At 43.0% G+C, this 27,972-nt stretch overlaps 1 protein-coding gene across 1 annotated transcript in view; it reads right to left on the bottom strand.

Annotated features, from left to right (window-relative positions):
- Nucleotides 1-3,273: 3,273 nt before the first annotated feature.
- The window catches only part of cdh19 (cadherin 19, type 2), a 50,689-nt gene continuing 25,990 nt past the window's right edge, over nt 3,274-27,972 (bottom strand). Inside the window, exons 5-12 of the mRNA XM_079863915.1 lie at nt 23,686-23,853; nt 21,315-21,502; nt 20,702-20,955; nt 19,802-19,938; nt 13,926-14,047; nt 13,410-13,527; nt 11,242-11,493; nt 3,274-7,151 (exon numbers count right to left, since the gene is read on the bottom strand). Of these exons, the coding sequence (XP_079720041.1) occupies nt 6,598-7,151; nt 11,242-11,493; nt 13,410-13,527; nt 13,926-14,047; nt 19,802-19,938; nt 20,702-20,955; nt 21,315-21,502; nt 23,686-23,853 (1,793 nt within the window). The 3' untranslated portion in view covers nt 3,274-6,597. The remainder of the gene's footprint in view (nt 7,152-11,241; nt 11,494-13,409; nt 13,528-13,925; nt 14,048-19,801; nt 19,939-20,701; nt 20,956-21,314; nt 21,503-23,685; nt 23,854-27,972) is intronic.

A 27,972-nucleotide genomic window follows, 5' to 3' on the forward strand; every position in this document is an offset into this window, starting at 1 on the left:
AGGGGCACTCCGGCCCGTAGAAAGCTGAGGTTCGACCACGGGGTGAAGGTCTGACGGCAGGTCGGAGTCACTGGGACCCGGAGCTTGCCGTGTTGCCATGCCCACCTCGGGACTCGATCGCGAAGCCAAAGCTGAAGCCAAAGCTGAAGCGGTCTCATATGAAGCAATCCGAGCGGCGTTACTGCGGCTGCGGATGCCATATGCCCCAGGAGCCTCTGAAATAGTTTCAGTGGAACCGCACTCTTGCCCTCGAATTGGCGAAGACAAGTCAGCAGTGACTGCGCGCGCTCGCTCGTAAGCTGCGCGCACATGGCGACCGAGTCGATCTCCATACCGAGAAAAGAGATCCTCTGCACGGGGCAAAGTTTGCTCTTTTCCCAGTTGACCCGAAGGCCCAGACGGGCTAAGTGTTGGAGCACCAGATCCCTGTGTTCGCAAACCTGGTCTCGAGAGTGAGCTAGGATTAGCCAGTCGTCGAGATAGTTCAGGATGCGAACCCCGTGTTCTCGGAGGGGAACAAGGGCTGCCTCGACGACCTTCGTAAAGACGCGAGGAGACAGGGCTAGCCCGAAAGGGAGAACCGCGTACTGGTATGCCTGCCCCTCGAAAGCAAACCGTAGAAACGGTCTGTGTCGAGGTAAAATGGAGACATGGAAGTAGGCGTCCTTCAGGTCGATCGCTGCAAACCAATCCTGTGGCCGCACACACTCGAAAATGCGTTTGGCCGTGAGCATCTTGAACGGCAGCCTGTGAAGGGAGCAGTTCAGGACGCGCAGGTCCAGGATCGGTCGTAACCCACCCGATTTCTTCGGAACAATGAAGTAAGGGCTGTAAAAGCCGGACCTCATTTCAGCTGGAGGGACAATCTCGATCGCACCCTTCGCCAGTAGGGTGGCGACCTCCGCTCTCATGACAGGGGCATTGCCACCGACCATAGTGAAGCGGACTCCGCTGTAGCGGGGAGGAGATCGCGCGAACTGAATCGCGTAGCCGAGCCTGATGGTTCTCGCGACCCAGCGGGACAGTCTGGGAAGCTCTAGCCAGGCTTCCAGAAAGTGCACCAGCGGGGTCATACGAACCACAGACGTACCGTCGGGGGTGCAGCGAGGCGGAATGACCGGCCCAGGCGTGGGTGGCATAGCGGCCCGGTGCGGGGGCACGGTCATTAGCCGCGTCCTGCCAGAGGAGGCCAGGGGAGGACCAGCGTCCCACGGGGGCGTGCTCTGGCAGGGGTCTGGCGACAGAGGGGGATGAGAGGAGCGTGGCCCGTGGGCGGCGCGTGCTCTCATCCGCACACTCCGTGTGCTCAGAGATGGGATAGTGAGTTCTTTCTTTAACCATTTTAGGGTGCTGCCCGTCGTGGGACGAGCAGCGGGAATGGGAAAACCAAGGATTCTCCCCCGGCCCTCCATCGGGGGAAGGAGCGGCCCTGCTACCGGCTCCTGTACAGAACTCATCGCCATCTCTGAGCAGCCCGTCTCAGGAGCGCCGCTTAGCCTGGCGTTTAGCGGGGCGCGGGGCGGGAGAGGGCTGTGGCGCCTTCCTACGGCTTCCTCTACGACGCGACCCGGGAGCAGCGGACTGCTGGGGCCGATCGGGAGGGGCGGGAACCGCAGGAGGGCGCCCTCGGCGGCGAGCGGGCTGAGGCACCTGTGCCGACGGCTGCGCCGCCGAAGCAGCGGGCCGCCGGGGCAGGACATGTTTTAAAGCCTCAGTCTGCTTCTGGGCAGTCGAGAACTGCTGGGCAAAATCCTCGACTGCACCGCCGAATAGGCCAGCCTGGGATATGGGGGTGTCGAGGAACCGGGTCCGCTCGGCCTCCCGCATATCAGCCAGGTTTAGCCACAGGTGTCGCTCCTGGACCACCGAAGTGGCCATCACCTGACCCAGCGAGCGTGCGGTCACCTTCGTCGCTCGGAGAGCAAGGTCGGTGGCGGCACGCAACTCATCAAAGAGTGCTGGGTCAGACCTCCCCTCGTGCATATCACGCAACATCTGGGCCTGGTAGACCTGCAGAGTCGCCATGGCATGCAGTGAGGAGGCCGCCAGCCCCGCAGCTCTGTAGGCCTTCGCCACGAGGGTGGAAGAGAACCTACAGGCCTTGGAGGGGTGCTTTGGGTCCCCGCGGGAAGAAGCACTCTGAGGACACAGCTGCATCGCAACAGAGCGTTCAACCTGGGGAACCCCAGTGTACCCTTTGGCGGCCGCCTGATCAAGGGGAGGCAAGGCGGAGGCGGTCGCCGAACGATCACGGGAAGACAATGGTGCCTTCCAGGACCTCGTGACCTCCTCATGCACATCCGGGAAAAAAGGCATTGGGGTTGGCCGCCGACGCGGATCAGCAGCCGCACCCAAAAACCAATCGTCCAGCCGCGAACGAACCGGCCCAGGTGGCGGGGACCACTCAAGACCGATCGCCGCGGCTGCCCGGGAAAGCATGGCCGTCATCTCGGGATCAGACTCGGACAATGCTGGGACACCCGAGGGTGGCAGCACAGCCGAATCCTCACTTCCCGAGGACTCCTGCCCACCTTGTGATGCAGCGATCGACATCACGTCATCCTCTGGAGCGCCGAATGAAACTCGCGGCAAGTCAGAGGACTGTACAGCGGTTTCCACGCGGACACTCGCGGGTTGCACGGGAACAGAGGGAAGTGTGGAGCGTGGAATAGTCGGCGCTTTGTTCCACACTGTAACCCTCAGATCACCCTGGCCGCCAGCCGAAGTACCAGCCCTCTCGGGACCAGTAGATCGGGGTGCGGATGAGGGGACTCTCACATGAAGATCATTGAGTCTCGATCTCAACCGTGCGATGGGCATGTTCCCGCAATGGGAACATGACTCATCCACAAACGCTGCCTTAGCGTGCTCGACACCCAGACACACAAGACAGCGATTGTGCCCATCAGAGTCAGACACGAATAGACCGCAACCAGAAGTGCACGGGCGAGGCATCTTTAAAAAGACGTGCCGCGTGCAATGCTCTTTTGTGAAAGGAGATTTCTCCGCAGAGTGTTGAAGCGACCAGGGAGAGAACACACAAACTCTGGCAAATCACTGCACAGATCAGCAGGGAATGTGCACTCGCTGGAACTCGCTGTCACACCAACACCTGGAGAGAGGCTCGTCTCGAAGAGATGAAGAGATGAAGAGATAAACTCAGGATTTGGCTGTGGAGTGAAGTACATCAACTTGGCTCCGAAGCGAAAACATATCTGCATGTTGCCAGCGACTTCCTTATATACCCCCAGGGTGGGGCGGAGTTACGCTATGCAAATTCCGCAGACCCATGGCATTTCTTTGCCATTGGCTCGTGTTTTAATACTCGAAGATGATAGGATTTCTAAGCGAAACCCCATTCGTCGTCATCCGACGTAACTCGGAGTGACAACGAAAGGGAACTACTGTTAGACCTAGGCCTACCTGAGAAACCCAAAAAACACTGTATATTTAATTTGTATTGTATTTAAGCTGCAGAGTCATACGTACTGCAGCAGAATCAGTGTTCACTGATCACATGACGAGAGTAAGTGACGAAATGACTGACACGACCATGGCGGAGGATTCGTTGCACAACACAGTCTAAGCATCTGATAAATGTCTTATTGCGTGTTCAGCGCCGCCGCTGCTCCTCACTCACAGAATACGTGCAATCACGAAATCGAAAGTGTAAGTAAAACACGAGTGCGCATTCAAACGGGATTTCAATACCCCGCATGTCCTACACAAAAGACATCTTTATGTCAAAAATAAAGAAATTCATAAAAATAAAAATATTTAAAAAGATACATCTAAAGGAAATCTGGATACTCAGGACATTATTGCTTTAATCTTTAAATAATTTTGTTAGTATTATTTTAAATACATGCTCTATACTTGGAAAATACATGTAGTTTAACCTGTCCTCAGCATGAGGTCATAATGTAAAACAGCCAAACAAGTGTTTAAAAATGCAAACATTTAAATTGAAAGGCAGAGATCTGTAATATATCAAACAATATAAAAAGTAAGTCTTGGATTATATTTGCCATAAAAAAATGCCAAAAATGCCAATAGTATCCTCACTATGCGTAAACTCCTTCAGGATTTTTTATAATTCTGAATAAATCAGGCAATGTCATGGTCATCTTTAACTCTGAGGACCCCTTTTCTATTTCCTGCTCATTGTGGATCTCACACTAGTGCTGCGTTCCAGTCCAAAATTGTCATGCCCTTCACTCGCTAACTTCCCTCCATCTTGTTCACTCGGATGCACGTCATTGCGAGTGCCCACTACTGGCGGAAACTGCAATGGGCTGAACTGGAACGTCCTAAGCCCCTGATCACTTGGAATCAGCTGTGGAGTTGATTTATTATTTACATTTTTTTTCCCTTTAAGAATTTGTTTAATGCAGCATCCAAATGTTTCTAGGTGTGTTTGGGTTGTTTTAAATTTAAAAAAATATAATTAATATATCATAGAGTTGTCTGATGTGCTGGTGATTAGACGATATATGTGGTGACGTCACAATCGTACAGCATTGTGGGACATATAGGTGCCTGAAGTGTACATTTGAAGCAGACTCGCTCCCTCGGTCTAAATCGAGGGAACGAGGGTCTGTCCATATAAACTTCACTCGTCCACTTCAGGAAGTGGAACGCACTTCAAAATGGCGGCAAGGATTCCCCCAAGGGGAAGTGCTTAGGGAAGTTCGCAAGTGCGTGTCTAAAAGTGGACTGGAACGCAGCATAAGACACATAGTCCTAAACGTTTTATATATATTTTCAAAGTCATAGCTTTAACGTCAACTTCGTCATCCCAGTGTTACAGTTTCTGTAAATAGCTGTGGGATACATCTAGACATTTGTATGTTTATTAAGGCAGCTACAACTAAAATTTGCTCCACTGTACAACACGTGGTGAAGGTGGACATATTCAGTCTTGTCAACTCTCTCAGGTTTTCTGTCTGATGGAGTTGACCTGTATGGTGATGGAGTTGACAAGTGCTCACAAAACTCGTCATATAGTTATATTATTTTATATTACTTATTTATTTATTTTAGCATATGGGGAATTATTCTAATGTTGTTTCATGATTTTATTTAATGGACTTCATAGAGAGTAGCATGTCCGACGGCATTTCCCACTGCTTAAGTCATGCAGGTCGGCACAAATAAAATGTATGTAATTGATGTGGTTTAAACACAGGCTACAGATCCTCTGGATTCACATCAGGAAGATTTCTGTCGCTGCTACAGCGGCTCATAATAACGCTTACATTATACTCAACCTAACGTACGCTTCTTGTGTTCTGTGAGCTAGCGGAGACCCAGAATGAGATGTTCTGTACAGCTAAAAGGAGAAAAACAAACCACTGGAAGGACTGTTGTTTTAAATTAAATATTAGTATAAAAATGAGTTGTCTTAATTAGTTGTCTCGTCAATCGTTTGTTGTACCCTCAGTTGGACCTTTGTCAACACCCTCAGTTTTTAACACCGTCAGATGAAGGTTTCTATTAATTTTGAAATAAATATTTTATTATTTATTTCCATTTATTGTGTTAAAATATTAAAACATCAACTGAACTACATGATATTATGTCTGATTTACCTAAGAACATTGGTTATATATGTTTAATATTAAAAAGGAGGTTAGAGATTTAAGGAATTTAGGACCTGGATTGTTCATAATAACCTCAACCCAATTTTTTTTTTAGAAAATTAATTTTTTCACTTAGCCTCTTTACTGAATACCAGTATTACATAATTGAAGACTTTACACTGTTGTCCAATAAATCAAATTAAAATAGCATGCTTTTTAATGTGTTTTTAAGTAATGTAATTAGGTTATGAAGTGAAAAATTTTTTGCAGAAAAACCTGTTCCCTCACATGGTTAATTAGCTGAGACCTTTGTCTACAAATCTATCATTTTATAATTAATGTACTATTAAATAATAAAAACTAACTTCTAAAATGTTGTGTCCCTTATCTGAAGAATTAGTGATTATTATTATTATATTATTATTATTGTAATAACACTGATGTAGAAGCACCTAACCCTGGTTGCAATCCTAAATTTGACTTGACATAAACTTTAAACTTGTCCCTCAAATCTTATTGGTTGATTGAAATGTTGTTCCAGGAACATGTTGCACTTGGTGAAATCAGGTTCTGCGTGTTGGACAGTACAATTTTTTTTTTTTTTTTTTTTTTTTTTTTTTTTTAGTGGCTGGTCCAACTCGCAACCGCTCAGAGCAGGGTTCAAACCGGCATGGGAGGTGGGGGCGATAAAAAAAACTGCAGCACTTTACCATCAGTCGCTAGGGCTCCTATTGAGATATAAATATAAATTCAATTATTATTATTATGTTACATAAAGATGGATGTGTGTATGTACACATGAGTATTAGTTCCATATCAGACCATCATAACAATTTTAGGGTCTCTGCAATATACATTCTCTGATGCCCAAAGAGTTTCAGTAGTAGTAGTAGTAGAAGAAAAACAGGGTTCAAGATCCGTCTTTGTTTTGTCCCCTAAAAGTTCAGTTCAGTCACTCCAAGATTTGTAGGTATGATCATAAAAGCCACAGTGAGAATATTTTTTTATCGTCAGGTCAGAATAAGGTATCATCATCGGCTGCTCCCAGCCATGGGGAGAGCCTCAAGAGCTGTGGCCCCGAATCACGAGTTTGACTCATGCAAGTGTCAGATGTGTCAGACTCCAGCGAGCTCGGTGACCCCGTGACCTCAGACTCCAGCGAGCTCAGTGACCCCGTGACCTCAGACTCCAGCGAGCTCAGTGACCCCGAGACCGACCCCGTCCCCTCAAACGCATACGTGTGCAGACAGTCGAAGGGTGGGACGTAGGGGTCTTCATCTGCCTCAGCCAGACGATCCATAATAAACTGTTGAAAGACCCCGTCTTCTGGTCCTATGAGGTGAGAGTGACGTAGAGACATGCGGATACTGGTGGTGACTTGTTCTCGACAGAGCTTGCGCTCTCGCCGGTGCGGATGCCGAAGACAAACTGTTTGGTTGGACTGTGTCTCTGGGACTGTAAAACTCAAGATTTTCTCAGAGAACTCTTCTGTTTCCAGCTCTTGTGTTGCCATTTTCTCCTGCCGTAATGTCTTGTATTTTCGCACAGCTAGAATTAACGTGGATAGCACTGCAGGGCAAGCCAGAAAGAGAAGTGTTTTACAATACAATATTTATTTATAAAGCACATTTAAAAACAACCAAAGCTGACCAAAGTGCTGTACAGAACAGAATAAAACTAAGAAAAATAAAAACAAATACTACACTTTTAAAATGAACACTTTTTAAACTGGATATAATTAAGAAAATCTTACCAGGGTCAGGTCCAGGACTTCATAAAAACATCAAATACATTAAAAACGGTATTAAAGGCACAATATGTAACATTTCTGGATTACAATTAGGAATATCCCAAGCCGATCTCAAGGATCAGGATCAGGGCCGATTAAGCATTTTTTTAACTGGTCGGTATCGGCTACCCTAAACCCGAGGCTTTATTTTACATCCGCTGTCACGCCGGTGTTGTGTTGTGGGATTGCCAACCAGCGACCGCCATTAAATGGAAAAGAAGAAGCTCAAATGTGCTCAAGAACCAATGCAGTCTGTTCTAGCATGTCTCACACACACATTCAAGCTTCCATGTTAGGCATATTTGATGCACACTCAAATGTCATTTATTTACTATTAATTTTTAACTGCCGTCAGACTATTTTAGACATCTTTCCCATAATGTGTTGCTGTCGATTGCGTCTTGCTTGGAACTTGACTGACAGACTTCCATTCTGACACTGTGAGCATCATGCTTTCTAACCTTTTGTAATATCGATATTACAAAAGTTTTGTAAGATATTATCATGCTGATGATACTCAGCTCTATATTTCTTCACGCCCTGACGAAACTTACCAATTCACAAAATTAACGGAATGCATAGCTGATATAAAAAACTGTATGACTAGTAATTTCCTACTACTTAATTCTGGAAAAAACAGAGATTCTAATTATTGGACAAATCCAATTATTATTGTATTTATTTTATTTATATTATTATATAAAAATTATTATTCCTAGAATATAATAACCTAGAATACTGTCTAACACTTGATGGCTGCTCTGTTAAGTCTTCGTCGTCGGTTAGGAACCTGGGTGTGCTCTTTGATACCAATCTTTCATTTGAAAGTCACGTGCCTAGTATCTGTAAAACCGCATTTTTAATATATCTAAATTATGTCATATGCTCTCAATGTCTGATGCGGAACAGTTAGTTCATGCGTTCATGACATCAAGACTAGATTATTGTAATGCTGCTATGGGTGGTTGCCCTGCACGCTGAATAAAAAATAATTCAGTGTTAGGCTGCATAGATTAGGTCAGCCGGAACCGGGAACACTTCCCATAAATCCTGATGTACTCGTTACATCATAAGAAGAATGGCATCTACGCTAATATTAGTCTCTCTGTTTATCCTGAGGTTTTCTGCAGTCCGCCGGATCCAGGCTGAATCCAGATCTGATGAAGGACCTTCGCCTGGACACGACGACAATGCAGTGCTGAAGTGTCAACTAGGCTCTCCCCTGTGAAGGCCTCCCTCCCTCCCTTTACCTCTCTACAGATAAAGCGTTTTCGAGATAATTTCGGTTCACATGGCAACGCGGACGCGATAAAAAATTCTGTATTATACATTTTTCAAGGCTTGTACCTTGGATCCTGTTTCATGGTTTGCGTTCCCGAGCCATCAAGCACTGTTTTGTGCAAATGAGCAGCCGGATTGCATTAAGGGTTTTCTGTTAGAACGGTGTCGTGTTAGCGGCCCCTAAGTTAATAACTAATGATCTCTGCAACGGGAAACTGAATCAATCAAACTAACTTTAGCTGGACAATAACTTTATTCTAGAGCTGCTGTAAAGCCTAAACAATCTATGTTACTTTAATTTCCTATTATCACTGTCGCTTCTTTGAAATAATCTACAGTAGGTTAAAAGCACTATATAAATGACTTGACTACATTAGAGAAATCAGCAATTTTAACAAGTGTAACAGTGTCATTGCGTCGCCTGTAAATGACATCATGGGCCCTATCTTGCACCCAGCGCAATTGACTTTGTACACCGACGCATGTATCATTCCTATTTTGCATCCGACGCACAGCGGACTTTTCCCTCGACAGACGCACGTCAGTAAGTTAGGAAATTAGTGAATTAACTTGTGCTCCCAGGGGCGGTTCTGCAAAAAGAGGAGGCGTGTTCCGGCGCAAACGTTCTCTGGTGCTATTTTGCAGTTTCAGAAAACAATTCTGCCACAGACCAGGAGAAACCTCATCTAAAGTCAGTGGCGCGTTCAGATGCTATTTTAAGGGCGCATGCTTGGCCCACTGCGCCATATTACCCTGGTAATCCAGAGTTCTCGCGAGAGCACAAGTTGAATTTGCTCAGCGAGTTACTCTGGTGTCGAGTAACGATGCTCATTAAATATGCCCCTCGATCTGAGCTGCACCAATCACATCGGGTTATCTGATATAGGCGGGCCAGAGGCGAGCTAAACAGTTGACGAAGGTGCTGTGACATCGAAGTCATTAGTAAACATTGCAAGATGGCTATGGATGAATACCAGTTGTTTGAAACGGCTTTGGCCACTACAATGAACGAGTTAGACTTGGCTTTTTCTCTAAAACAGGAACAGAAGACGCCGCTCGAATCGTTCCTTTGCAAGAAGGACGTTTTTGCTGTTTTGCTGACCGGTTACGGCAAGAGTCTAATCTACCAGTTAGCTCCGCTGGTTGCTGAGCGTATGGGGTTTATTGTTGTGATTGGTCGTAGTGTTATCCAATTGCGTGCAGTGAGATTTTCAAATGCATGCTTGGTGCCGCCCCTCGAGCTGGCCGATTTTCATTAGTCGACGCCAGACCATTAATCTTTCAGATTTAGGTCTGGATTTCCAGGCTAGCGCCATATAGGCTTATAATAAAAACAGCAATGTAAAATATCCCACTCTCGGCCGCGCCCTGCTTCATACCACAGTAACATTAATAAAACTTTAATACTTTCGCATGAGCCTCATCTGATTGCTTCCATTGGCTGTGGAAGTGAAGATGCAACCTCCCATGATTCCACGCTCATTCACAAAGTCATCAAGCTACGCCCTTTTAATTGTTTTGAAGAAGCAACCTCTAGTGGCGAAACGTACATACTGTGCCTTTAATGTAATTGAAATAAATATCCCTAAAATATTTATAATAGGAATGCCAGCTAAAATAATTCCTCAGTTTATTTTTAGGAAAATGAGGCATGCACCCTATTTCTTTATCACAAATGCCATTGTAGATTTAAGGTAACCCATTGGTGACAACTGAAAACTGACCAGGCTGTGTACCAAAACAAAATGCTACATTGTCACAGTGCATGTCTGTAGAAATGTATCCATGCATGTGATGGTAAATACTTTCAAGATCAGATTGATATATGTTAGCACAACATGAATGGATCAATGCCTACTTAATCATTGCATCTTTTGTCTGTCATTAGTCAAGAGAGTTTCAAAGCAGGACATCTTGAAAGTCCATTTTGAGATGAGAAAAAAGTTTTAAATGTATTCAATTTTAATGTTAGCAGTTGGCATGATATGACAAGATAGCAAATGAGCTTTAGTGGTACTTTAGTCAGATAAACTCTGTCTATGACCACATCTCAAGGTAATCAAGGCTAGAAGTGACAGTGGAAACACAGCTATTATTGCTGCTCTTTAAAACTTTTGGTGATACTATTTATCTAGATTAGGTATGGTGAAGATCACAAGTCTTCATTAGACCTAGATTAGGTCAATTTAATGGCTGACTTTGAAGAATGCTCATTATGTTACACCCAATATTGCACATCTGCAAATTATATAAGCAGTCTCATTTGCGTACAGTATGTAATTAGCATTATGACACTTGATCAAGCATCAATGTTATTATATTAGTGAGGTCACACTGGTATATCAGTATATTGATTATGAGAGCTTATTAGATTGTTCACTGCTGTCATACTTGCCTGCTTGAAGCTTGAAGAATATTCCCTCATTAACACAAAAGCTCTGCTAGAAAAGAGAGTCTTGTGATTCAGTACTAATGCGACCTCAAATGGAGAACTGGAGAAATCTATCCTGGTCTATGTACCACTTTTAAAAGATTCCCTAAGAATCAGATGGTCATAATTGCACAGTGCCACTTCTCATTCAGCCTCACCTGCAAGTGTGAGGAGGCAAACAGACAGGCCCAGCAGAATCTGCATGTTGAGATCCAGAGCGAGCGCTTGGGCTTCAACACCGGCTGATGGACAGTGACCGGTCGGCTGGCACACACACACCCTGATGGTGAGAGTGGTGGTGCTGGACAGAATGGGGGAACCGCTGTCTCTGATCACCACTGGAAGATAATAGTGTGTGCGATCATGTTGGGTGAAGGTGCTCCGCCGTGCCAGAATGCTAGCTGTGTTATCTGCAACAGTTTCAGATTACCGTACAATTATATACATACAGTGCATTATACAAAAAGTATCCAGAAGACTTGATCATTGGATCTGTATATCAGTGGCATGCAGTGCTTTTTTTGAATGAGGAGGCAAAGTCCTCATTATTTTAAAATGCTTTATTTTAATCCAATGTAAATTATTGTTTCAGTTGCACTTAATGTTGACAAATTTTCCAGGTTAAATAAACATTACAGTTTTAAAAACGGCAACCAATTAATTCTAATTTGTATTTTTAAATGATCAATTTAATGAATGTTGTTTTCATTCAATTTAAATATCTCTTCAAGTTAGTATTTTTAAGAATTATTACATATTAAGGCGAGACACTACAGGTGAATAGGGTACAAATTTTAACTAGCAGATATCACCATGAAACTTTCCCAGTTGATTACCTACATTAAGATGAGAAAAAAATGTATTACAAGTTTTCTGTAATTTAATGTTTAAATATGCAAATTAGGCAATATCTAATTAAATATGAGCTAATTTGCATATATTTTAAAAAACGAAATCTGAGCATTGGATAAAGCCAGGTTAAAAATTATTTTTTCAATGTGTTCACATATTAGATGTGGGAAAATTACAGAGGGATTTATGGATATCTACTTTTGTTATCCTGTAAATCAGAAAATACTGTCAATAGCCTTAAAAAAAAATATTTTCGCCATGTTTTTTGGAATACAATGTTATATAAATCAGGCTAGGAATAATATATTTACAAATCCCTCTGTAAATGTCTTCATAATATAACTAGGTACAAGACTGGAGAGTTTGGTGTATATAGGTGCTACTGAAGTGGAGATTTCGGACATGGAGAATGAGAGAAAAGTCATTTTGAGAAAACGGGCTTTAAAGATTTATCATCAGCCAATGAGATTGCGCATTCAGCCCTATTACTTTCATGATTGGTTGCTGATAAAAAGGAAATGACCATATTTGTATCCGACAGCATTGTACAGGAGAGAGAGAGCTTTCCAGCGGTGTGTGTGATGACAGGGAGCAGACCGCGATCGCGGAGCAGCGGGAGGATTTACAACGCCAACTTTTGTTGAATTTATGAGAAATCTACAGACGCAAACAGACAAAGTGTAATACAATAAAGACTTAAATGTGTATTTCGGACTTTTTTTCATCACAAGTCTGAAACAAGACATGTTATTGAAGACAAATATCCCAAAATCTCAAAATTGACCAGTAAAAAAAAAAACAATGTTTTTGCCTGCCGTGTCTCGCCTTAATAAAAAGTGATTTCGAAGTTACTACATTATGTTTTTCATCTTAAATAACAGCCATAAGTTAAATGGTTATGGGTAATATAATCCAAACCCCAAACTGTAGCTATATATTGCTAAATTATCATCTAGATTCTGTCAGACTGACTAAACAGAAAGTGCTGTTTGTTTGCTTGTGCTTGGCAAACATATTTCTGCTAAGTTCAGCATGAAACTTCTTGAAGTTTGGTGTTTAGCACTGCACTGATCACATATGCTGTGTGAATACTCTATACCTAATTGATACCTATACCTAAAGTTTTTCAGCCACATGTTCTCCTTTGTCTTAGTTTCCCACTAATCATTAGTTTCTATGGACACTGATTAATCGTCACAGCTGCTTATCATTTAGTTCTTTGCTTCTGTCTATTTAAGTTCCTCTGTTTGTATCACTCGTTCTCCGGTATTATTTGTGTCACAGCACAAAGTTTTGTATTAATGGATCATTGTTTGTTTTACTATTCTGAGTTATTTAATTAGTCTTGTTTTATTTCATCTTCCTTGGAAAAGCGTTTCACCAATATAGACAGCAAAAGGCACTGTTTGTGCCGCAGGTGTAAGATGTGTGAAAGTGGCCATTCTAAACGTAGAAAGCTAATGTTGTGACATACCTTGGTTGTCTCTGATGGTGAAGTTGGGATTGATGTGTTTGTCTGGGATCATGGAGAAATAGAAATGATGGCCATCTACAGGATCATCTGCATCAGTGGCACTGATCAACTCAATTAGCTTCAAGTGAGACATACAGAGAACATTACGATCTGTGCATGTACATGAATTCATCGACAGTTCAAACTCAACCAGTTAGAACCTTGCCAATAGGAGATATACTTTGACTATTGTGTGTATATATCTGGGGATTGTTGAAATGTTGCTTTTATGTAAAAAAAAAAAAAAAAATCATCCAGTTAGATACAGAATATGGACTTGTTAGTGTAAATCTATTTGTTTTGTATGTTTTGAATACATCGGGCCATTGTTAGCTGTTAATATTTCTGTGATTTCTCTACTTCTCTGATCTAAACTGTTATTGTAACTAAAAGGGGTGAGCAAGTAATTATCATAGGAGACAGAAAAAGCTCTATAATGTAAGGACCGATTATGAAAAAAGCATGTGTGTGTGTTACCTCTCCTGCCTGTGTGTCCTCACACACATAGGGCTGATAGTCTTGTGATAGGGTAGGCACATTGTCATTGACATCCAGGATTGAGATGAGCACAGACACAGAGGAGGACAGCTGGTCATCTCCTGAAAGGTGCAGCAACACATACATGTTACTGTCGGTTGCCCATCAATTAATCAATCTTGTTCATTTTCAAAGTGTGTTTAAGCAACTATAAAAGATATATGATGGCAAAAAGACACTATAGTCTGAAATGTGTGATATTGTAACCTCGCTCCTTCCTTGAATCGTATGAGGCAACTCATTAGGGAGAGAATGGGCTCTTGCTATAGATAAGTGGATCCCCACTAGGGGTCGCTAAAGATTTTTGAGGGGTTGCCAAACTCACTCTCAGTTTAAGGGTTACAAGAGTAAGAAATGCTTTCTTTTATTATTAATTGAAACAGCACAATAAATAATTCGAATATTTTAATTATAGTGTATATAAAAAAGAGAAGTCATTTTCTTAAAGTGTCATGTCAAAAAAGGTATATGTGCATTACATTAAAGATGCTGAAATAGGGCATTCTTTTGTCTACTAATTGGTCAAAAACAACATGCAGAGAAGATATTTTCCACGCAATTGACACATACTTCACTAGGAAAAAAAATTCCCTCTAATCATTTAGTCACATGCTGCACATATTGAGATGCTTCAATCATGGGAAAAAAATAAGTGTTTGAATGAAAAGACTCCCCAATGTCTCCTGATTCACTGTACGATACATTATCAAGCCCTGGCCAGCAAACACCTCTTTGATGAGCTAAATAAAATGCATTCGCCAACATGAACGCCACAACGAAAGCAGTCGGGTCAAATGCGTTTTCTACTACCTCTGGAAGTGGTCGGCATCATCCACTTGTGATGATAGTTTGAGATATGTTATTCTCAGCCGGGGTAAACTTGCCTCATACATACACAGAACTTGGACAATCAAAGAAAAGTTCTGTGCAGGGGATTATGTGGAAAAAAACATATTTTGCCAGCAGCCACACCACCCTGTAGCCCAAGACTGGTTGCCCACTGAAGCTAAGCAGGGTTGAGCCTGGTTAGTACCTGGATGGGAGACCTCCTGGGAAAACTAGTTTGCTGCTGGAAGAGTTGTTAGTGAGGCCAGCAGGGGGCGCTGTTCACCCTGTGGGCTGTGTGGGTCCTATAGCTGGACAATAACTTTATTCTAGAGCTGCTATAAAGCCAAAACAATCTCTGTTACTTTAATCTCCTATTATCACTGTAAAGCCACTTTGGAACAATCTACATTGTTAAAAGCGCTATATAAATGAATTGACTTGACTATAGTGATGGGGACACTATACTGTAACAAGCACCGTCCTTCGGATGAGATGTTAAACCGAGGTCCTGACTCTCCGTGGTCATGTAAAATCCCATGGCACTTCTCGTAAAGAGTAGAGGTATAACCCCGGTGTCCTGGCCAAACTCCATCCATTGGCCCTTGCCAATCATGGCCTCCTAATAATCCCCATCCACTGAATTGGCTCTATCACTCTCTCTCCTCTCCACCTATAGCTGTGTGTGTGTGTGTGTGTGTGTGTGTGTGTGTGTGTGTGTGTGTGTGTGTGTGTGTGTGTGTGTGTGTGTGTGTGTGTGTGTGTGTGTGTGTGTGTGTGTGTGTGTGTGTGGTGAGCGCACTGGTGCCGCTGTTCTGTGGCTGCTGTCACATCATCTAAGTGGATGCTGCACACTGGTGGTGGTTGGGGAGAGATCCCCTGATATGATTGTAAAGCGCTTTGGGTGTACAATAGTACATATGAAAGCGCTACATAAATACATCATTCATTCATTCATCTTTCAGATTGACTGTGAACTGTGAACTAGTCATTCTGATTAATTGAATGAGAAAGAGTCACTTCACTGAATACTTGCCTGCTATGAAATAAATAACTATTACCTTTGTGGCAAGGGGGGCGTGGTTCAGTGAGGTCTGCAACAGGAGAGAGAGCCAGGAGACAAGCGGTTTGAAAGTAGGTCAAGTGCAAATGACAAACACCTGTGTCTTGTTTCAGTAATTGGTGTGGAGAGACTGGATTAAAGCCACCGGGAAACAGGAAGCTCGTGGCGATCGGGTGAATGCTCTGGAGAGCTGCCGTTGGATTGAATGTGTTGAAAGACTTCATTTGAGTTTATTTGAAGTGCAGAGTGCACCTGTTTGTTTTTGAGCAGTTTATAAATTAAATCCATGAGTCTCAGTAAAGCCGACCCTGTCTCCTTCCTTCCATATACTGAACCTCATCACAACCTTACAATCCATCTGTTTTCAAATCCACATTATTTGAAAATCTCGACATTGATGTCTGTCAAAAAATAATGTCAAAAATACATGGTAGTATTTACGAAAAGCAGAGGTCCAGCAAGTTCATGCATTTCCTGGAAAACCCACACTACCGGATGTTTTGACCAAGTCATCACTTTCTGAAAAGAGGGTGAAAATGGCAGAGTTTCAGAGACGATAACTTAGTAATATATAACATGTATTAACATATGAATTTGTTCCTCACTTTTTTTTCATAGCGCTTTATACAGTACAGATTTGTTCAAAGCAGCTTTACAATGATCAACAGGAAAATAGTGATTTAATTATGCAAACAGTTAAAGTCATATGTAAAGCAGCGGTAAAAAGAGAAAAGTGCCTGTTGTGAGACTCAGCGTGTCACTGACAAAACTTTTTATTTAAAAAAAATAAAATGTGCATATCTTACCGTTTTCTTCAAATTCTATCCTTCAAATACAATAGTATTTTTCATAATATTGGGAAGACCCCGAAAATGGTTATCATTAGGCTACTGTCCATGCATGACACCAACAGGACCTGCGTGCAGCAGAGGTTTTACAGCCTACTGTCATCAGACTTATTCAAACCGGCCAATGGACTGTTTGATCACCGAGTGTATCCTTCAGTGTCTGTCATTATAGGCCTACTGACTATGTTGCTAAGCCATCTGCTTAGGCGAAGTGTGCATCATTGATCATTATTCACGCACTATTTTCTCAGAACATTTGTTCTGCTATTTAGAACACAATTCAAAGCAAAATTATCAATCCTCGCTGTAATTAAAATATTAAAACACAGCATTCCATATGAAAAGTGAGCTCATGATCTCTTCCACCCTCCCTACCGTCGACGGTGGGACGATCCTGGGGCTATACGGATGTTCCAGAGTTGGAAAGTGCTGTTGCGGGGCATTTATGCTCACAAAATGCCACCAGCTAGCAGAATGGTCCCAGATTCCCGTCCATAAAAAAACGACTGAGCGAAAGATACACGGATTCTCTTGAACCACCACCGCATTTGCGGCAGAAAACTACTGCAGTGCAGCCAAAATGCTCTGTTCGACTTATCTGAGATCCTTTACTCTTCCCTGTGGATGACCTGTGACCTACTTTCTGTAAGATCTGAATTTTTGAACTTGAATTTTTGAGATTGAATTTTAGAAAACTGAATTTGAAGTTCCGAATTTCTTCATCTTGAAAACTTGAATCTGTATTTTTTTAAACTGAATATTTGCAGTATACGAATTCAGAACAAAAAAACTAGCTGTTTGAAAATACATGTCTATAAAATTCAGCTATAAAAACATTTCAATTTGTTAAATTTCAAATGTTCAATATTCGTTTAAAAAAATCAAATTCAGAACTATTTAAACTACCACCTAAAATTCAATTTTGTTAGATTACACTTGCAAATAATTCAAATTTACACCATTCAAATTCAAATAATTTTGTCATATTATAAGCTCCATACCCGCACAGGTTCAGCGGTGTTCTCTTTACCTTGTGGCAGACAAAGACGTCCCTGTCCTGCATTCAGATATTGCAGTCTTAATGGCTAGGGAAGCAATAGTTTTGCAATAGCAATAGTTCCTCCAGCGGAGATGAAGAAGGGTCTCTACAGCCCTTAATTGATCGTGCCAAAGAAAGGCAGTGGGTTGCAACAAATCTTAGACCCTGCACAAGCTCCTGTTCAAGATGTTACCACATAAATAAAAAATAAAAAAATGAAAACAGAAAATAAATTTTGCCTTGACATCGACTATTTCTTCAGTTTGCTTTCGAGGATCAGACATATGAGTACAAGGTCCTCCCTTTCGCCCTGTCCCTGTAACCTTGCATCTTCACAAAAGCTGGACTCACTATGACAGCACGTCTCAAGATGAGTGTGCGCAAGATGTTCAAGGGAAAAACAGCAGACGTCACGTGGATATCACGCCAATCTGTTGTTGCTTAATCAGCCCTTGGACAGACCTTGCCTTTCTACAGGCTGGGGTTTTCCTAGAACAAGTGTCCAGACATGTTGTTGTCACAACAGATGCGTCCAAGATTGGTTGTGGTGCCATGTGCAATGGGCACACAGCGTCAGGCTCCTGGACAGGACCATTACTGCAGTGACACATCAACTGCCTCGAGTTGCTAGTAATATTGCTGGCCCTGTGGAGGTTAGTCTAACCGTTGATCCAGGGCAAGCGCCTATTGGTCCGGATGGACAACACAGCGACAGCCAAGTCAGTTTATGCTGATGATGCATGTCACAACTTTCCTGCCATCTCCTCCTCTGGAGTCAGCCACGACTGAAGTCTCTGCAGGCCACTCACATTTCAGGCGAACACAATCGTGCAGTGGACTCGCTCTCACGATGAGTTACACTTCAGGGGGAGTGGAGGTCAGTCCAGTTGATCTGGAGTCCTTTTGGCAAAGTGCAAATCCTTCTGATTTGGCATAATTGCATAATTTTACCATTTCTACAGTTTAAAGTGAGCAGTGCGTCAAAATAACAGATCAGTTCACAATACAAGCGCTCTAATGATCTTTTGGCTCTACATCCTGTAATATTTTTATCTAGAGCCAAACCAGTTTCATTCAAGCCCTTTCCGCTCTGTGCACATTGCTTCTCTCTCCCACTAAAGACATACAGCGCCTCATTAAGAGCTACAGGTGACGCGGTTATTTTGACAACAGTAGCAGAAACACAGTGAGCAAAATACATAATTTTGCTAAAACACTGCAGAAAACAAGAATGCAGCAAATACATTTATCTGTCAAACAGATGAACCACCAGATCATCTGAACCAGATGACACATATTTAGTATGAGTTTTGTGGTCTTATTTCAGCAACTTTCATTTTTATTTTTTTCAATAACCACGCATAAACATTATTCTCTTAAAAATTCAAACATATACATTCATGTTGCTCGCATATTATGGTAGCCCTGTTTGTGCTATATAGAGTGAATTTACACCTTTGCCATTAACATGTTTATAAATAACTGAAAAAAGCACAAATGTCAGAGCATGTCAGAACACCTCCAGGGCCCAGAAAACCCCTCAGACCCCAGAGGGTTAAGAGGTAAACCCTGCAGCCCCAGTATGTTTTCTCAGACCCAAGGCTTCTATGTGCCATACACATAGGTGTCTAAATGAAAAAATAAAATATATAATTGCCTGATAAAACTTCTGATCTAACCTTTAATATTCCTACCCAGTTTTTTGCTAAATATTGGTATTTTTCGATCATTGGCTTTTGTTTACACGTGCCTCAGACAACAGTCACGCTGATGCCTTTCCCCATTGCATCAATGCCAGACGCATTGTTTTCAACATGACTGAGCAGCAAATCAGCATATTAGAATGATTTCTGATAGATCATATGATACTGAAGACAGGAGTAATGATGCCGAAAATTCAGCTTTGATCACAGGGACATTTTAAAAAATATAGTACAATAGAAAACATTTTTATTTCACAATATTACTGTTTTTACTGTATATTTGATCAAAGTTTTTTTTGTTAGAGGTTGATGCATGTTAATGACAAGAATGTGCTCACTGATCTCTCTGGCGTTGACGGTCAAGTTGAACCAGGCTGCTGTTTCTCGATCCAAACTGTTGGCCACATACACTGTCCCATTACTAGGATCAATTCTGAATATCTGTCGTGTATCACTGCTCTTTGAAATGCTGTATCTGTTCAAGGAAAACAATTGTTATTTGGGGCAATTTTTCTCATATACTTCTAATATTTGTTACTACATGCAGATTTCAACCATTCACAAACAGCATGTAAATCAAAATATTATGGACTGTCTATACAAACACATAGACTATATGGCAAACATAATGTATTCTGTTCTGTAGATTCAGAATCTCTCGGTCTGTTTCTCCAGATTGCTCCAAATTTACAGAGGGTTCTCTTCTGGTCTAACAATATTAAACACAACGTGATTGATGAATGTAAGCTAAGTAAGTAAATGAATGTTTGGAAATTTATGGTATTTGAATTTAAAGCAGCTCCTCTCCTAGGGAGCCTGGCATGGGTTGTGATGGATCTAGGTAAGATCATTGATCCACCCCTGGGTGTAAGGCCAATATTGATAAGGACCGAATGCTTACAAAACACCATACATGTCTGCCTCAAATTAGACTTGATGACTGCAGCGCGAAACAGCATATTCTCAATAAAGTCTCCTGATCTTCTCTTCTGAGTTCCCTACAATAGCCCTGAATCTCACTAGCCTGACAGTAGAAAAGCGGCTATTGTGTCATGTCGCTAGGTGGGCTTTGAGGGGTTGAGGTTTTTTTTGCCGTTTGTGTTCATGTTTTTTTGATCCGGCCCTTGCAGTTCTGCCCTGGACGTATTCCAATGATTGAGTTAGAGTCACCTGGCATTTAGGGGTTAGTATGGGTCCAAACGGGAAAGGAGAAAATGAAAAATAAAAATGAAAATTACCTTATGGGGTTGTTGGTGGTGTCTGTGTCTCTAGCATAGATTGTACCGACTTGAGTGCCAATTTGGGCGCTTTCTAGAACTTTCCAGCTATAAGATGTTTCAGAAAATATGGGTGGTTCATCCACATTTGTCACAGTAATTTTGAGTGTTGTCCTGTCTTGAAACTCATATGCACTTAAAAAACGTGTGTCTATGTTTTCATTGATGGCCTCTACAGCGATGACGTACCGCCTCTTGCTCTCAAAATCCAGTGGCTACAGAGAAGAGAGAACACTTATAAAATACAGAAAACACATAAAAGATCTCCCATGGGGGTTGTAAGGCTTTTTGTTTATCTAAAAGTACTGCCTCAATATGACTTTATCTTTCATAATATAATATAATATAATATAATATAATATAATATAATATAATATAATATAATATAATATAATAAATGAAAATAATATCAACACATTTTAATCATAAATTAAAATATAAATCAACAAAATTGTAATAATAATAAAAGTGTCTTGAACGTTTGATGCTTGAATCTGAGAACATAATGTCCAACATTTGTAAACTATGATTAGATGATAATACATATGCATATAACAGTTTTGTACTATGAGACCTGATCCAGTATGACAATCCCCTCTTGAGTGTCAGGGTCCGTCTGGATTGTGAAGGTGCTGCTCTCCTCGAGATCCTCTAAGCTGTAGTTCATTTTAGCGTTCAGACCAACATCACTGTCATCTGCCATTATTCTTCCCACTGTGGTGCCCACTGGGGCTGACTCTGATATAGCAAATGTGTACAAATCTGGACATAAAGAGGAAAATGATAGAACACTTTCAATGTTCATGCGCTTTGGCAACAGAAACACAAAAACTACATAATGTAATAAATCACTGAATGATGATAATGATATAAATTGTCACCACTCACACACCTATGTGTTTTTTCTGCTATTGTGCAAATGTTCCATGGACATCTATTATTTAACCCTCTTAGAAATAGTCCCCATCACCACATTATAAGATGTTATCTTATGTTATTTATTAAGCTGTTTTCTATGTGAGCAACATTGGCTGCTTTACAAGAAAAGCATAAGTTGAGTCTCTTTTAGTGTTTTTTACTGTGCAACTGCAACGTGTCAGTGTAGAAGGCAGGGAGTATATATGAGGGCGATGATAATGAACTAAATAAGAGAGCTGATAATCATAAGTAACCATATAAACTAACAGGGGCATGATCAGAAACCGAAACTAAACGGCAGAAAACAGGAACTTAAGGGAAGTACAACAGAATATCAAAAAAAGAGTCGGAGACCGTGACAGTAGTTTCCCCTCCCTGAAGGCGAGTACTCGCGCCGTAACTAAACTTCAAACAGTGGAGGGCTGGAGAGGGCTTTGGAGGTGGGTGTGGAGCAGGTGATGGACAGGAATGAGGAGGAGTTGGTGGAGATGAACACCACGGAGAAGCCGACGGTGGGAGGAACCAGGGTGGAGTCTTAGTTGAAGGGCTGAACGCAGAACCCTGGGACTGATCAATGGAGGCGGAACCAGGGTACGTGGAAGAACCGGCGGAGCAGAGGGACGGACCAGGGCGACACCAACTGCCGGAAGTCCAAAGTGGAGCTGCTGTCTCGCGGGACCAAGGCGGAGACTCGGCTGACCGGGGCGACGATGGAGCAATCGAGGACGATCGAGAAGCCCGTAGAGAAGGAGAAGCCAGGTGGAGCCGAAGGGGTGGAGGGTCGAGACACAGCCGTAGACCCAGAAGTCTGTGTCGGAAGCTGAGCGCTGACCGACCGTGGCTGATCCAGATGGACAAGGGAGCCCAGAGTCAGAGGGTCAGAGGGTCCTAGGTCAGACCGGGCCACTGTAGATGTGAGAGAACTCAGAGCCGGGGCAGAGCCGACGGGCTGAGAGGCCGAGGTGCAGCCGGAAACTCTGCCTCATGCCGAGCTGGTGGAGGAGAAGCCAGAGGCAAAGCTGATGAACCGCACGGTGCTAGCGGCAGGGGCAGAGTCAAGGAGCTAGACAACACCAGTAGTGCAAGGAAGGAAGATTTACACCAGAGCTTAATTTTGCGCAGAAAGCCAACGCTTTTTAAAGCATTTCAACCCCAGCAATTAAGCAATACCCCTGGATGACAGAATCAACCAAGAGGCTAAAGCTTACTGCTGGAATTGTTTGCTGTTTGGGTAAGTTATTTAAAATCAAATAGGTAACGGGACTGAGTTAATTCTGGCCGCTGACACTGTTTTATATTTTAAGCCTTAGTTTAGATAAGTTATTTTGCAGAATTACTGATCAGTCTGTAAATTTACTAACTTAGTGACATGCACATTTGCTGTAATTCTGCATAATTGTTCAATTGTTCCCAAATCATACAGAAAGTTTAGAATGGTATGTTACATACTGTACATTTAATCAGCTGCTGTGCCAGTCTAATGATATGATTTATTATCAACATATGCGGAAGTGTTGCTCACTAATGTGCTTTGGTCTGAGCGCTGTCATGATGGCTTACATTAAATTCTGTTGATTTTGTGGACAGTTGTCACCATATTCCCCTGAAATGACACACAGATTGTGTGATGATGCAATTCTTTGAAATGATTTTCATTTTATTACTTATTGTATAGTTTTGGTGTTAACTCTCATGCTCACTCTGATGTTTGCTTGTGGCATTTCTTGTCAAAGGTAACATGCAGTATTATAGAAGATGACACAGTAAGCTAGGCTGATTTTAGGCTGAGTTTACTTTTTTACCGACGAGAGAAGGGGGCCAAGGATCGAAAGTCATGGTTCGCTACTGCTTTATTCAAAGTTGATATTTAAGAAAATAAATCACAGAAATATAATATAATAATATATAATGTGATAAAGCCATATTTAATGGGTAAAAAAAAAGGTCCTGTCTTTCCCATAAGTTTAATATAATTCATCGGTTTGTTTGATCATCTGATGTGTCATGGTCATGTTTTGGATTCTCACTGTGCTGGAAAGTGGGTCCGTTGTCATTGACATCCATTAGGCTGATGGTCACGGTAGTTGTGGCACTGTAGCCTCCATTAAGTCCCAGCATATCTTTCACCTGAACCACAACCAGATATACCTCCCTGGCTTCTCTGTCCATATTAGACCATGAAGTCACAATTATACCTGTGTTGGAGAGAAAGAAAAATAAATATATTGAGCACAGACTGAGCACAGACTGAGCCATAATGAGCACAGACTGTCCTTGTTCAAGTGTGCTAAATGTTATTTCTAGTAAGACATGTACGTTTGCACTATAGCAGGGTTTCTCAAATCTTGCCCTGGAGGGCCAATGCCCTGCAGAGTTTAGCTCCAACCCTGATCAAACACACCTGAGCAAGCTTATCAAGGACTTCAGGATTACTAGGGTTGCGTTCCACTCCACTTTTAGACACGCACTCGCAAACTTCCCTAAGCACCTTCCCTCGGGGGAATCCCAGCCGCCATTTTTAAGTGCGTTCTACTTCGTGAAGTGGATGAGACATGTTCTCTGTCAAATCATAGTCGTCAGTTAGGAACCTGGGTGTGCTCTTTAATACCATTCTTTCATTTGAAAGCCGTGTTTCTAGCATCTGTAAAACTACATTCTTCCATATTAAAAAATATATCTAAATTACGACATGCTTTCAATGACAAATGCAGAACAGTTTGTTCATGTCTTCATGAGCTCAAGGCTAGATTATTTTAAAAAAAATTTTTACATTTTATGCATTTGGCAGACTTAGCTTTTATCCAAAGCGACTTACATTGCATTTCAGGGTACACAATTCTTACAAATTCTTCAATATCAATTCTTGCTTTCCCTGGGAATCAAACCCATGACCTTGGCTCTCTAATGGGTGGTTGCCCTACACACTTAATAAACAAACTACAGCTGGTCCAAAACGCAGCAGCTCTAGTTCTTACCAGAACCAGGAAGTATGACCATATTAGCCCGGTTCTGTCAACACTGCACTGGCTCCCTATTAAACATTGTATACATTTTAAAATATTGCTGATTACTTACAAAGCACTAAATGGTTTAGCTCCGCAGTACTTGACCGAGCTCTTAACACATTATAGTCCTTCATGTCTATTGCTATTTCAAAATTCTGGCCAGTTTATAACACAGGCGGTAGATCTTTTTCCTATTTAGCACCTAAACTTTGGAATAGTCTTCCAGCATTGTTCGAGAAGCAGACACACTCTGTCAGTTTAAACCCAGACTAAAAACACATCTCTTTAACCTGGCTGTAATGAGGACGCTGATGCAGCATTAGAATCCATATGCAGAAGTTTATTGCAAATAGCAAACAAACACGTGGAAACGGGCAGAGGGTCGATAACAGCAAAGCAGTCCGATCTTTCAACAATCCAAGGGATAATCCAAGAGACGTTAGTGAGAAACCAGGCAGAGAAGTCAAACCTTGAGATCAGTCCACACAAGCAAACAATCCAGAAAGGGAAATCCGTAGAATCAATGGTCAGAGAACGAGTCAGAATCATACACATGCAGACAATCAGAATATCAGGAAAACGCTTGGTAAGGCAGGGTTAACTGGCAATACTTCGCGATGAGAAAGCACATGGTCCCAGCTTAAGTAGTCCCAAACAGGAAGTGAATGTAGAAGCAGCAGAGGGAGCGCTCAGTCAGTACTCGGGTGATGGCTCCCTCTGCTGGCTTGGCATTACAGAACCCCTCCCTCTAGGAGCGACTCCTGGAGCTCGGCGAGGACGTCCCCGCGGTCGGGGTGCTGGACGGTCAGGTCTGGCTCGATGGAATTCCTCCGTGAGCGATGGATCCAGAATGTCGTTGGCGGCCACCCATGACCTCTCCTCAGGTCCATAGCCTTCCCAGTCCACCAGATATTGGAGCTGACCCCCTCTACGCCGAGAGTCCAGTAACTCTTTTACCTGGTAGGCGGGCATACCACCTACATCCAGGGGTGGCGGTGGTTCTGGGATCATCTGGCCGGGGTCAGCCTCCGGGTGGACCGGTTTGAGAAGGGACACATGGAAAGAGGGAGAGATACGGTAGTTAGCAGGAAGCTCCAGCTGGTACGTTACCTCATTAATTCGTCTGAGAATCTTGAAAGGGCCTACGTACCTTGGGCTGAGCTTCCTGCTGGGCAGCCGCAGCTTGATGTCCCTCGTAGAGAGCCAGACCCGCTGTCCAGGTTCGTAGGGAGGGTGTGGACGTCGGCGTCTGTTGGCCTGGATCTCCTGATTCCTTACGGCCCGTTGAAGACGCACATGAGCACTGTCCCACACCCTCTCACTACGTTTAATCCAGTCGTCTACTGCCGGAACCGAGGAAGGTTCACCCGACCACGGGAACATAGGGGGCTGATACCCCAGGACACACTGGAAGGGGGTGAGGCCTGTAGATGCATGAGTGAGTGAATTCTGGGCATATTCGGCCCAGGGAAGAAACTCTGACCACCTATGTTGTTCCCTACTACAATAGGTTCGTAGATAACGGCCAATCTCCTGGTTGAGTCTCTCCACCTGGCCGTTGCTCTGAGGATGGTATCCAGACGTGAGGCTAACGTTAATATCCAATTGTTTGCAGAACGTTTTCCAGACTTGGGAGGTGAATTGTGTTCCTCTGTCGCTGACAATGTCCTCAGGTAAGCCATAGATGCGGAATACATGGTTGAAGAGAGCTAAAGCTGTTTCCATGGCTGTAGGTAATCCCTTTAATGGAATTAACCGGCATGACTTTGAGAATCTGTCGATGATGACTAGAATGGTTGTGAATCCGTCAGATGGTGGCAGGTCAGTGATGAAGTCAATAGAGAGATGAGACCATGGTCGTTGTGGGATGGGTAATGGTTGAAGTAGGCCTGAGGGTAATTCCTTGGGGGTCTTGGATTGAGCACAGATCTGACAGGATTTGATGAAGATGGTTGTGTCTTTGGTCATTGAAGGCCACCAAAATGAGTTCTTTAACAGATGGAGGGTGCGTGATATACCTGGATGTCCTGAGCTGATGGATGTATGAACCCATTGGAGTACTTGGTGACGCATGTCTTGGGGTACGTATTGTTTTTTTGGTGGGCATTGTGGTGGTGGCGGATCTTGTTCTTGTCTGCGTTGAATTTCCTCCATGATGTCCCATGAGACTGGAGCCAGAATGACAGTGGGTGGTAGAATGGTTTCGGGTTTGAAATCCTCTATAGGAGGGTCATGCTTACGGGAGAGTGCGTCTGCCTTACTGTTCTTGCTGCCTGGTCGATAAGTAACGGTGAAATCAAAACGAGTGAAGAAGAGGGCCCATCGAGCTTGGCGAGGATTAAGTCTTTTTGCTCCCTTTATATACTCAAGGTTCTTGTGGTCGGTGATGACTTGGAATGGGTAGCGAGCGCCCTCTAGCCAATGTCTCCACTCCTCAATGGCTGCTTTCATGGATAATAATTCCTTATTACCAACATCGCAGTTCTTTTCTGCACTCGTGAGTTTTCTGGAGTAAAATGCACATGGATGAAGCTTGCCTGGTTGTCCATGACGTTGGGAGAGAACAGCTCCTATACCGCAGTCTGATGCATCCACTTCCAAGACAAACGGTAGATCAGGATCAGGATGTTTCAGGATGGGAGCTGAGGTGAAACTTGACTTGAGAGTGGTAAAAGCATGGCTTGCTTCTTCATTCCAACCGAGTTTCTTGGGTTTGTCCTTCAAGAGTGAGGTGAGAGGAGAGGCGATAGTGCTGTAATCTCTGATGAAACGGCGGTAGAAGTTGGCAAAGCCTAGAAATCTCTGAAGCTCCTTAATGGTAGTAGGTTGAGGCCAATCCGTGACTGCTTGAACTTTGAGTCCATCCTCACTCCCTGGTGACTGACTTGATAGCCAAGAAAAGATGTCTGATGGACATGGAACTCACATTTCTCAGTTTTGACATAGAGTTGGTTCTCCAGTAGACGTGATAATACTGCACGCACATGAGTAACATGTTCAGTCTCTGTCTTGGAATAAATCAAAATGTCGTCGATGTAGGCAATAACAAATTTGTTCATGAAGTCCTTGAAAATTTCATTTATAAAGGATTGAAAGACAGCTGGGGAGTTGGCTAACCCATAGGGCATTACCTGGTACTCGAAGTGCCCCCTAGTGGTGAGAAATGCAGTCTTCCATTCATCACCTTCTTTGATCCTGATGAGATTGTATGCACTTCGTAGGTCTAGTTTGGTGTAAATGGTGGCCTCTCGTAGTTGTTCCAGAGCCGGGGGTACCAAAGGCAAGGGATAGCAGAATTTTACTGTGACA

This window comes from Squalius cephalus (genome assembly GCF_949319135.1).
Source record: "Squalius cephalus genome assembly, chromosome: 25".
Lineage (NCBI taxonomy): Eukaryota > Metazoa > Chordata > Actinopteri > Cypriniformes > Leuciscidae > Squalius > Squalius cephalus.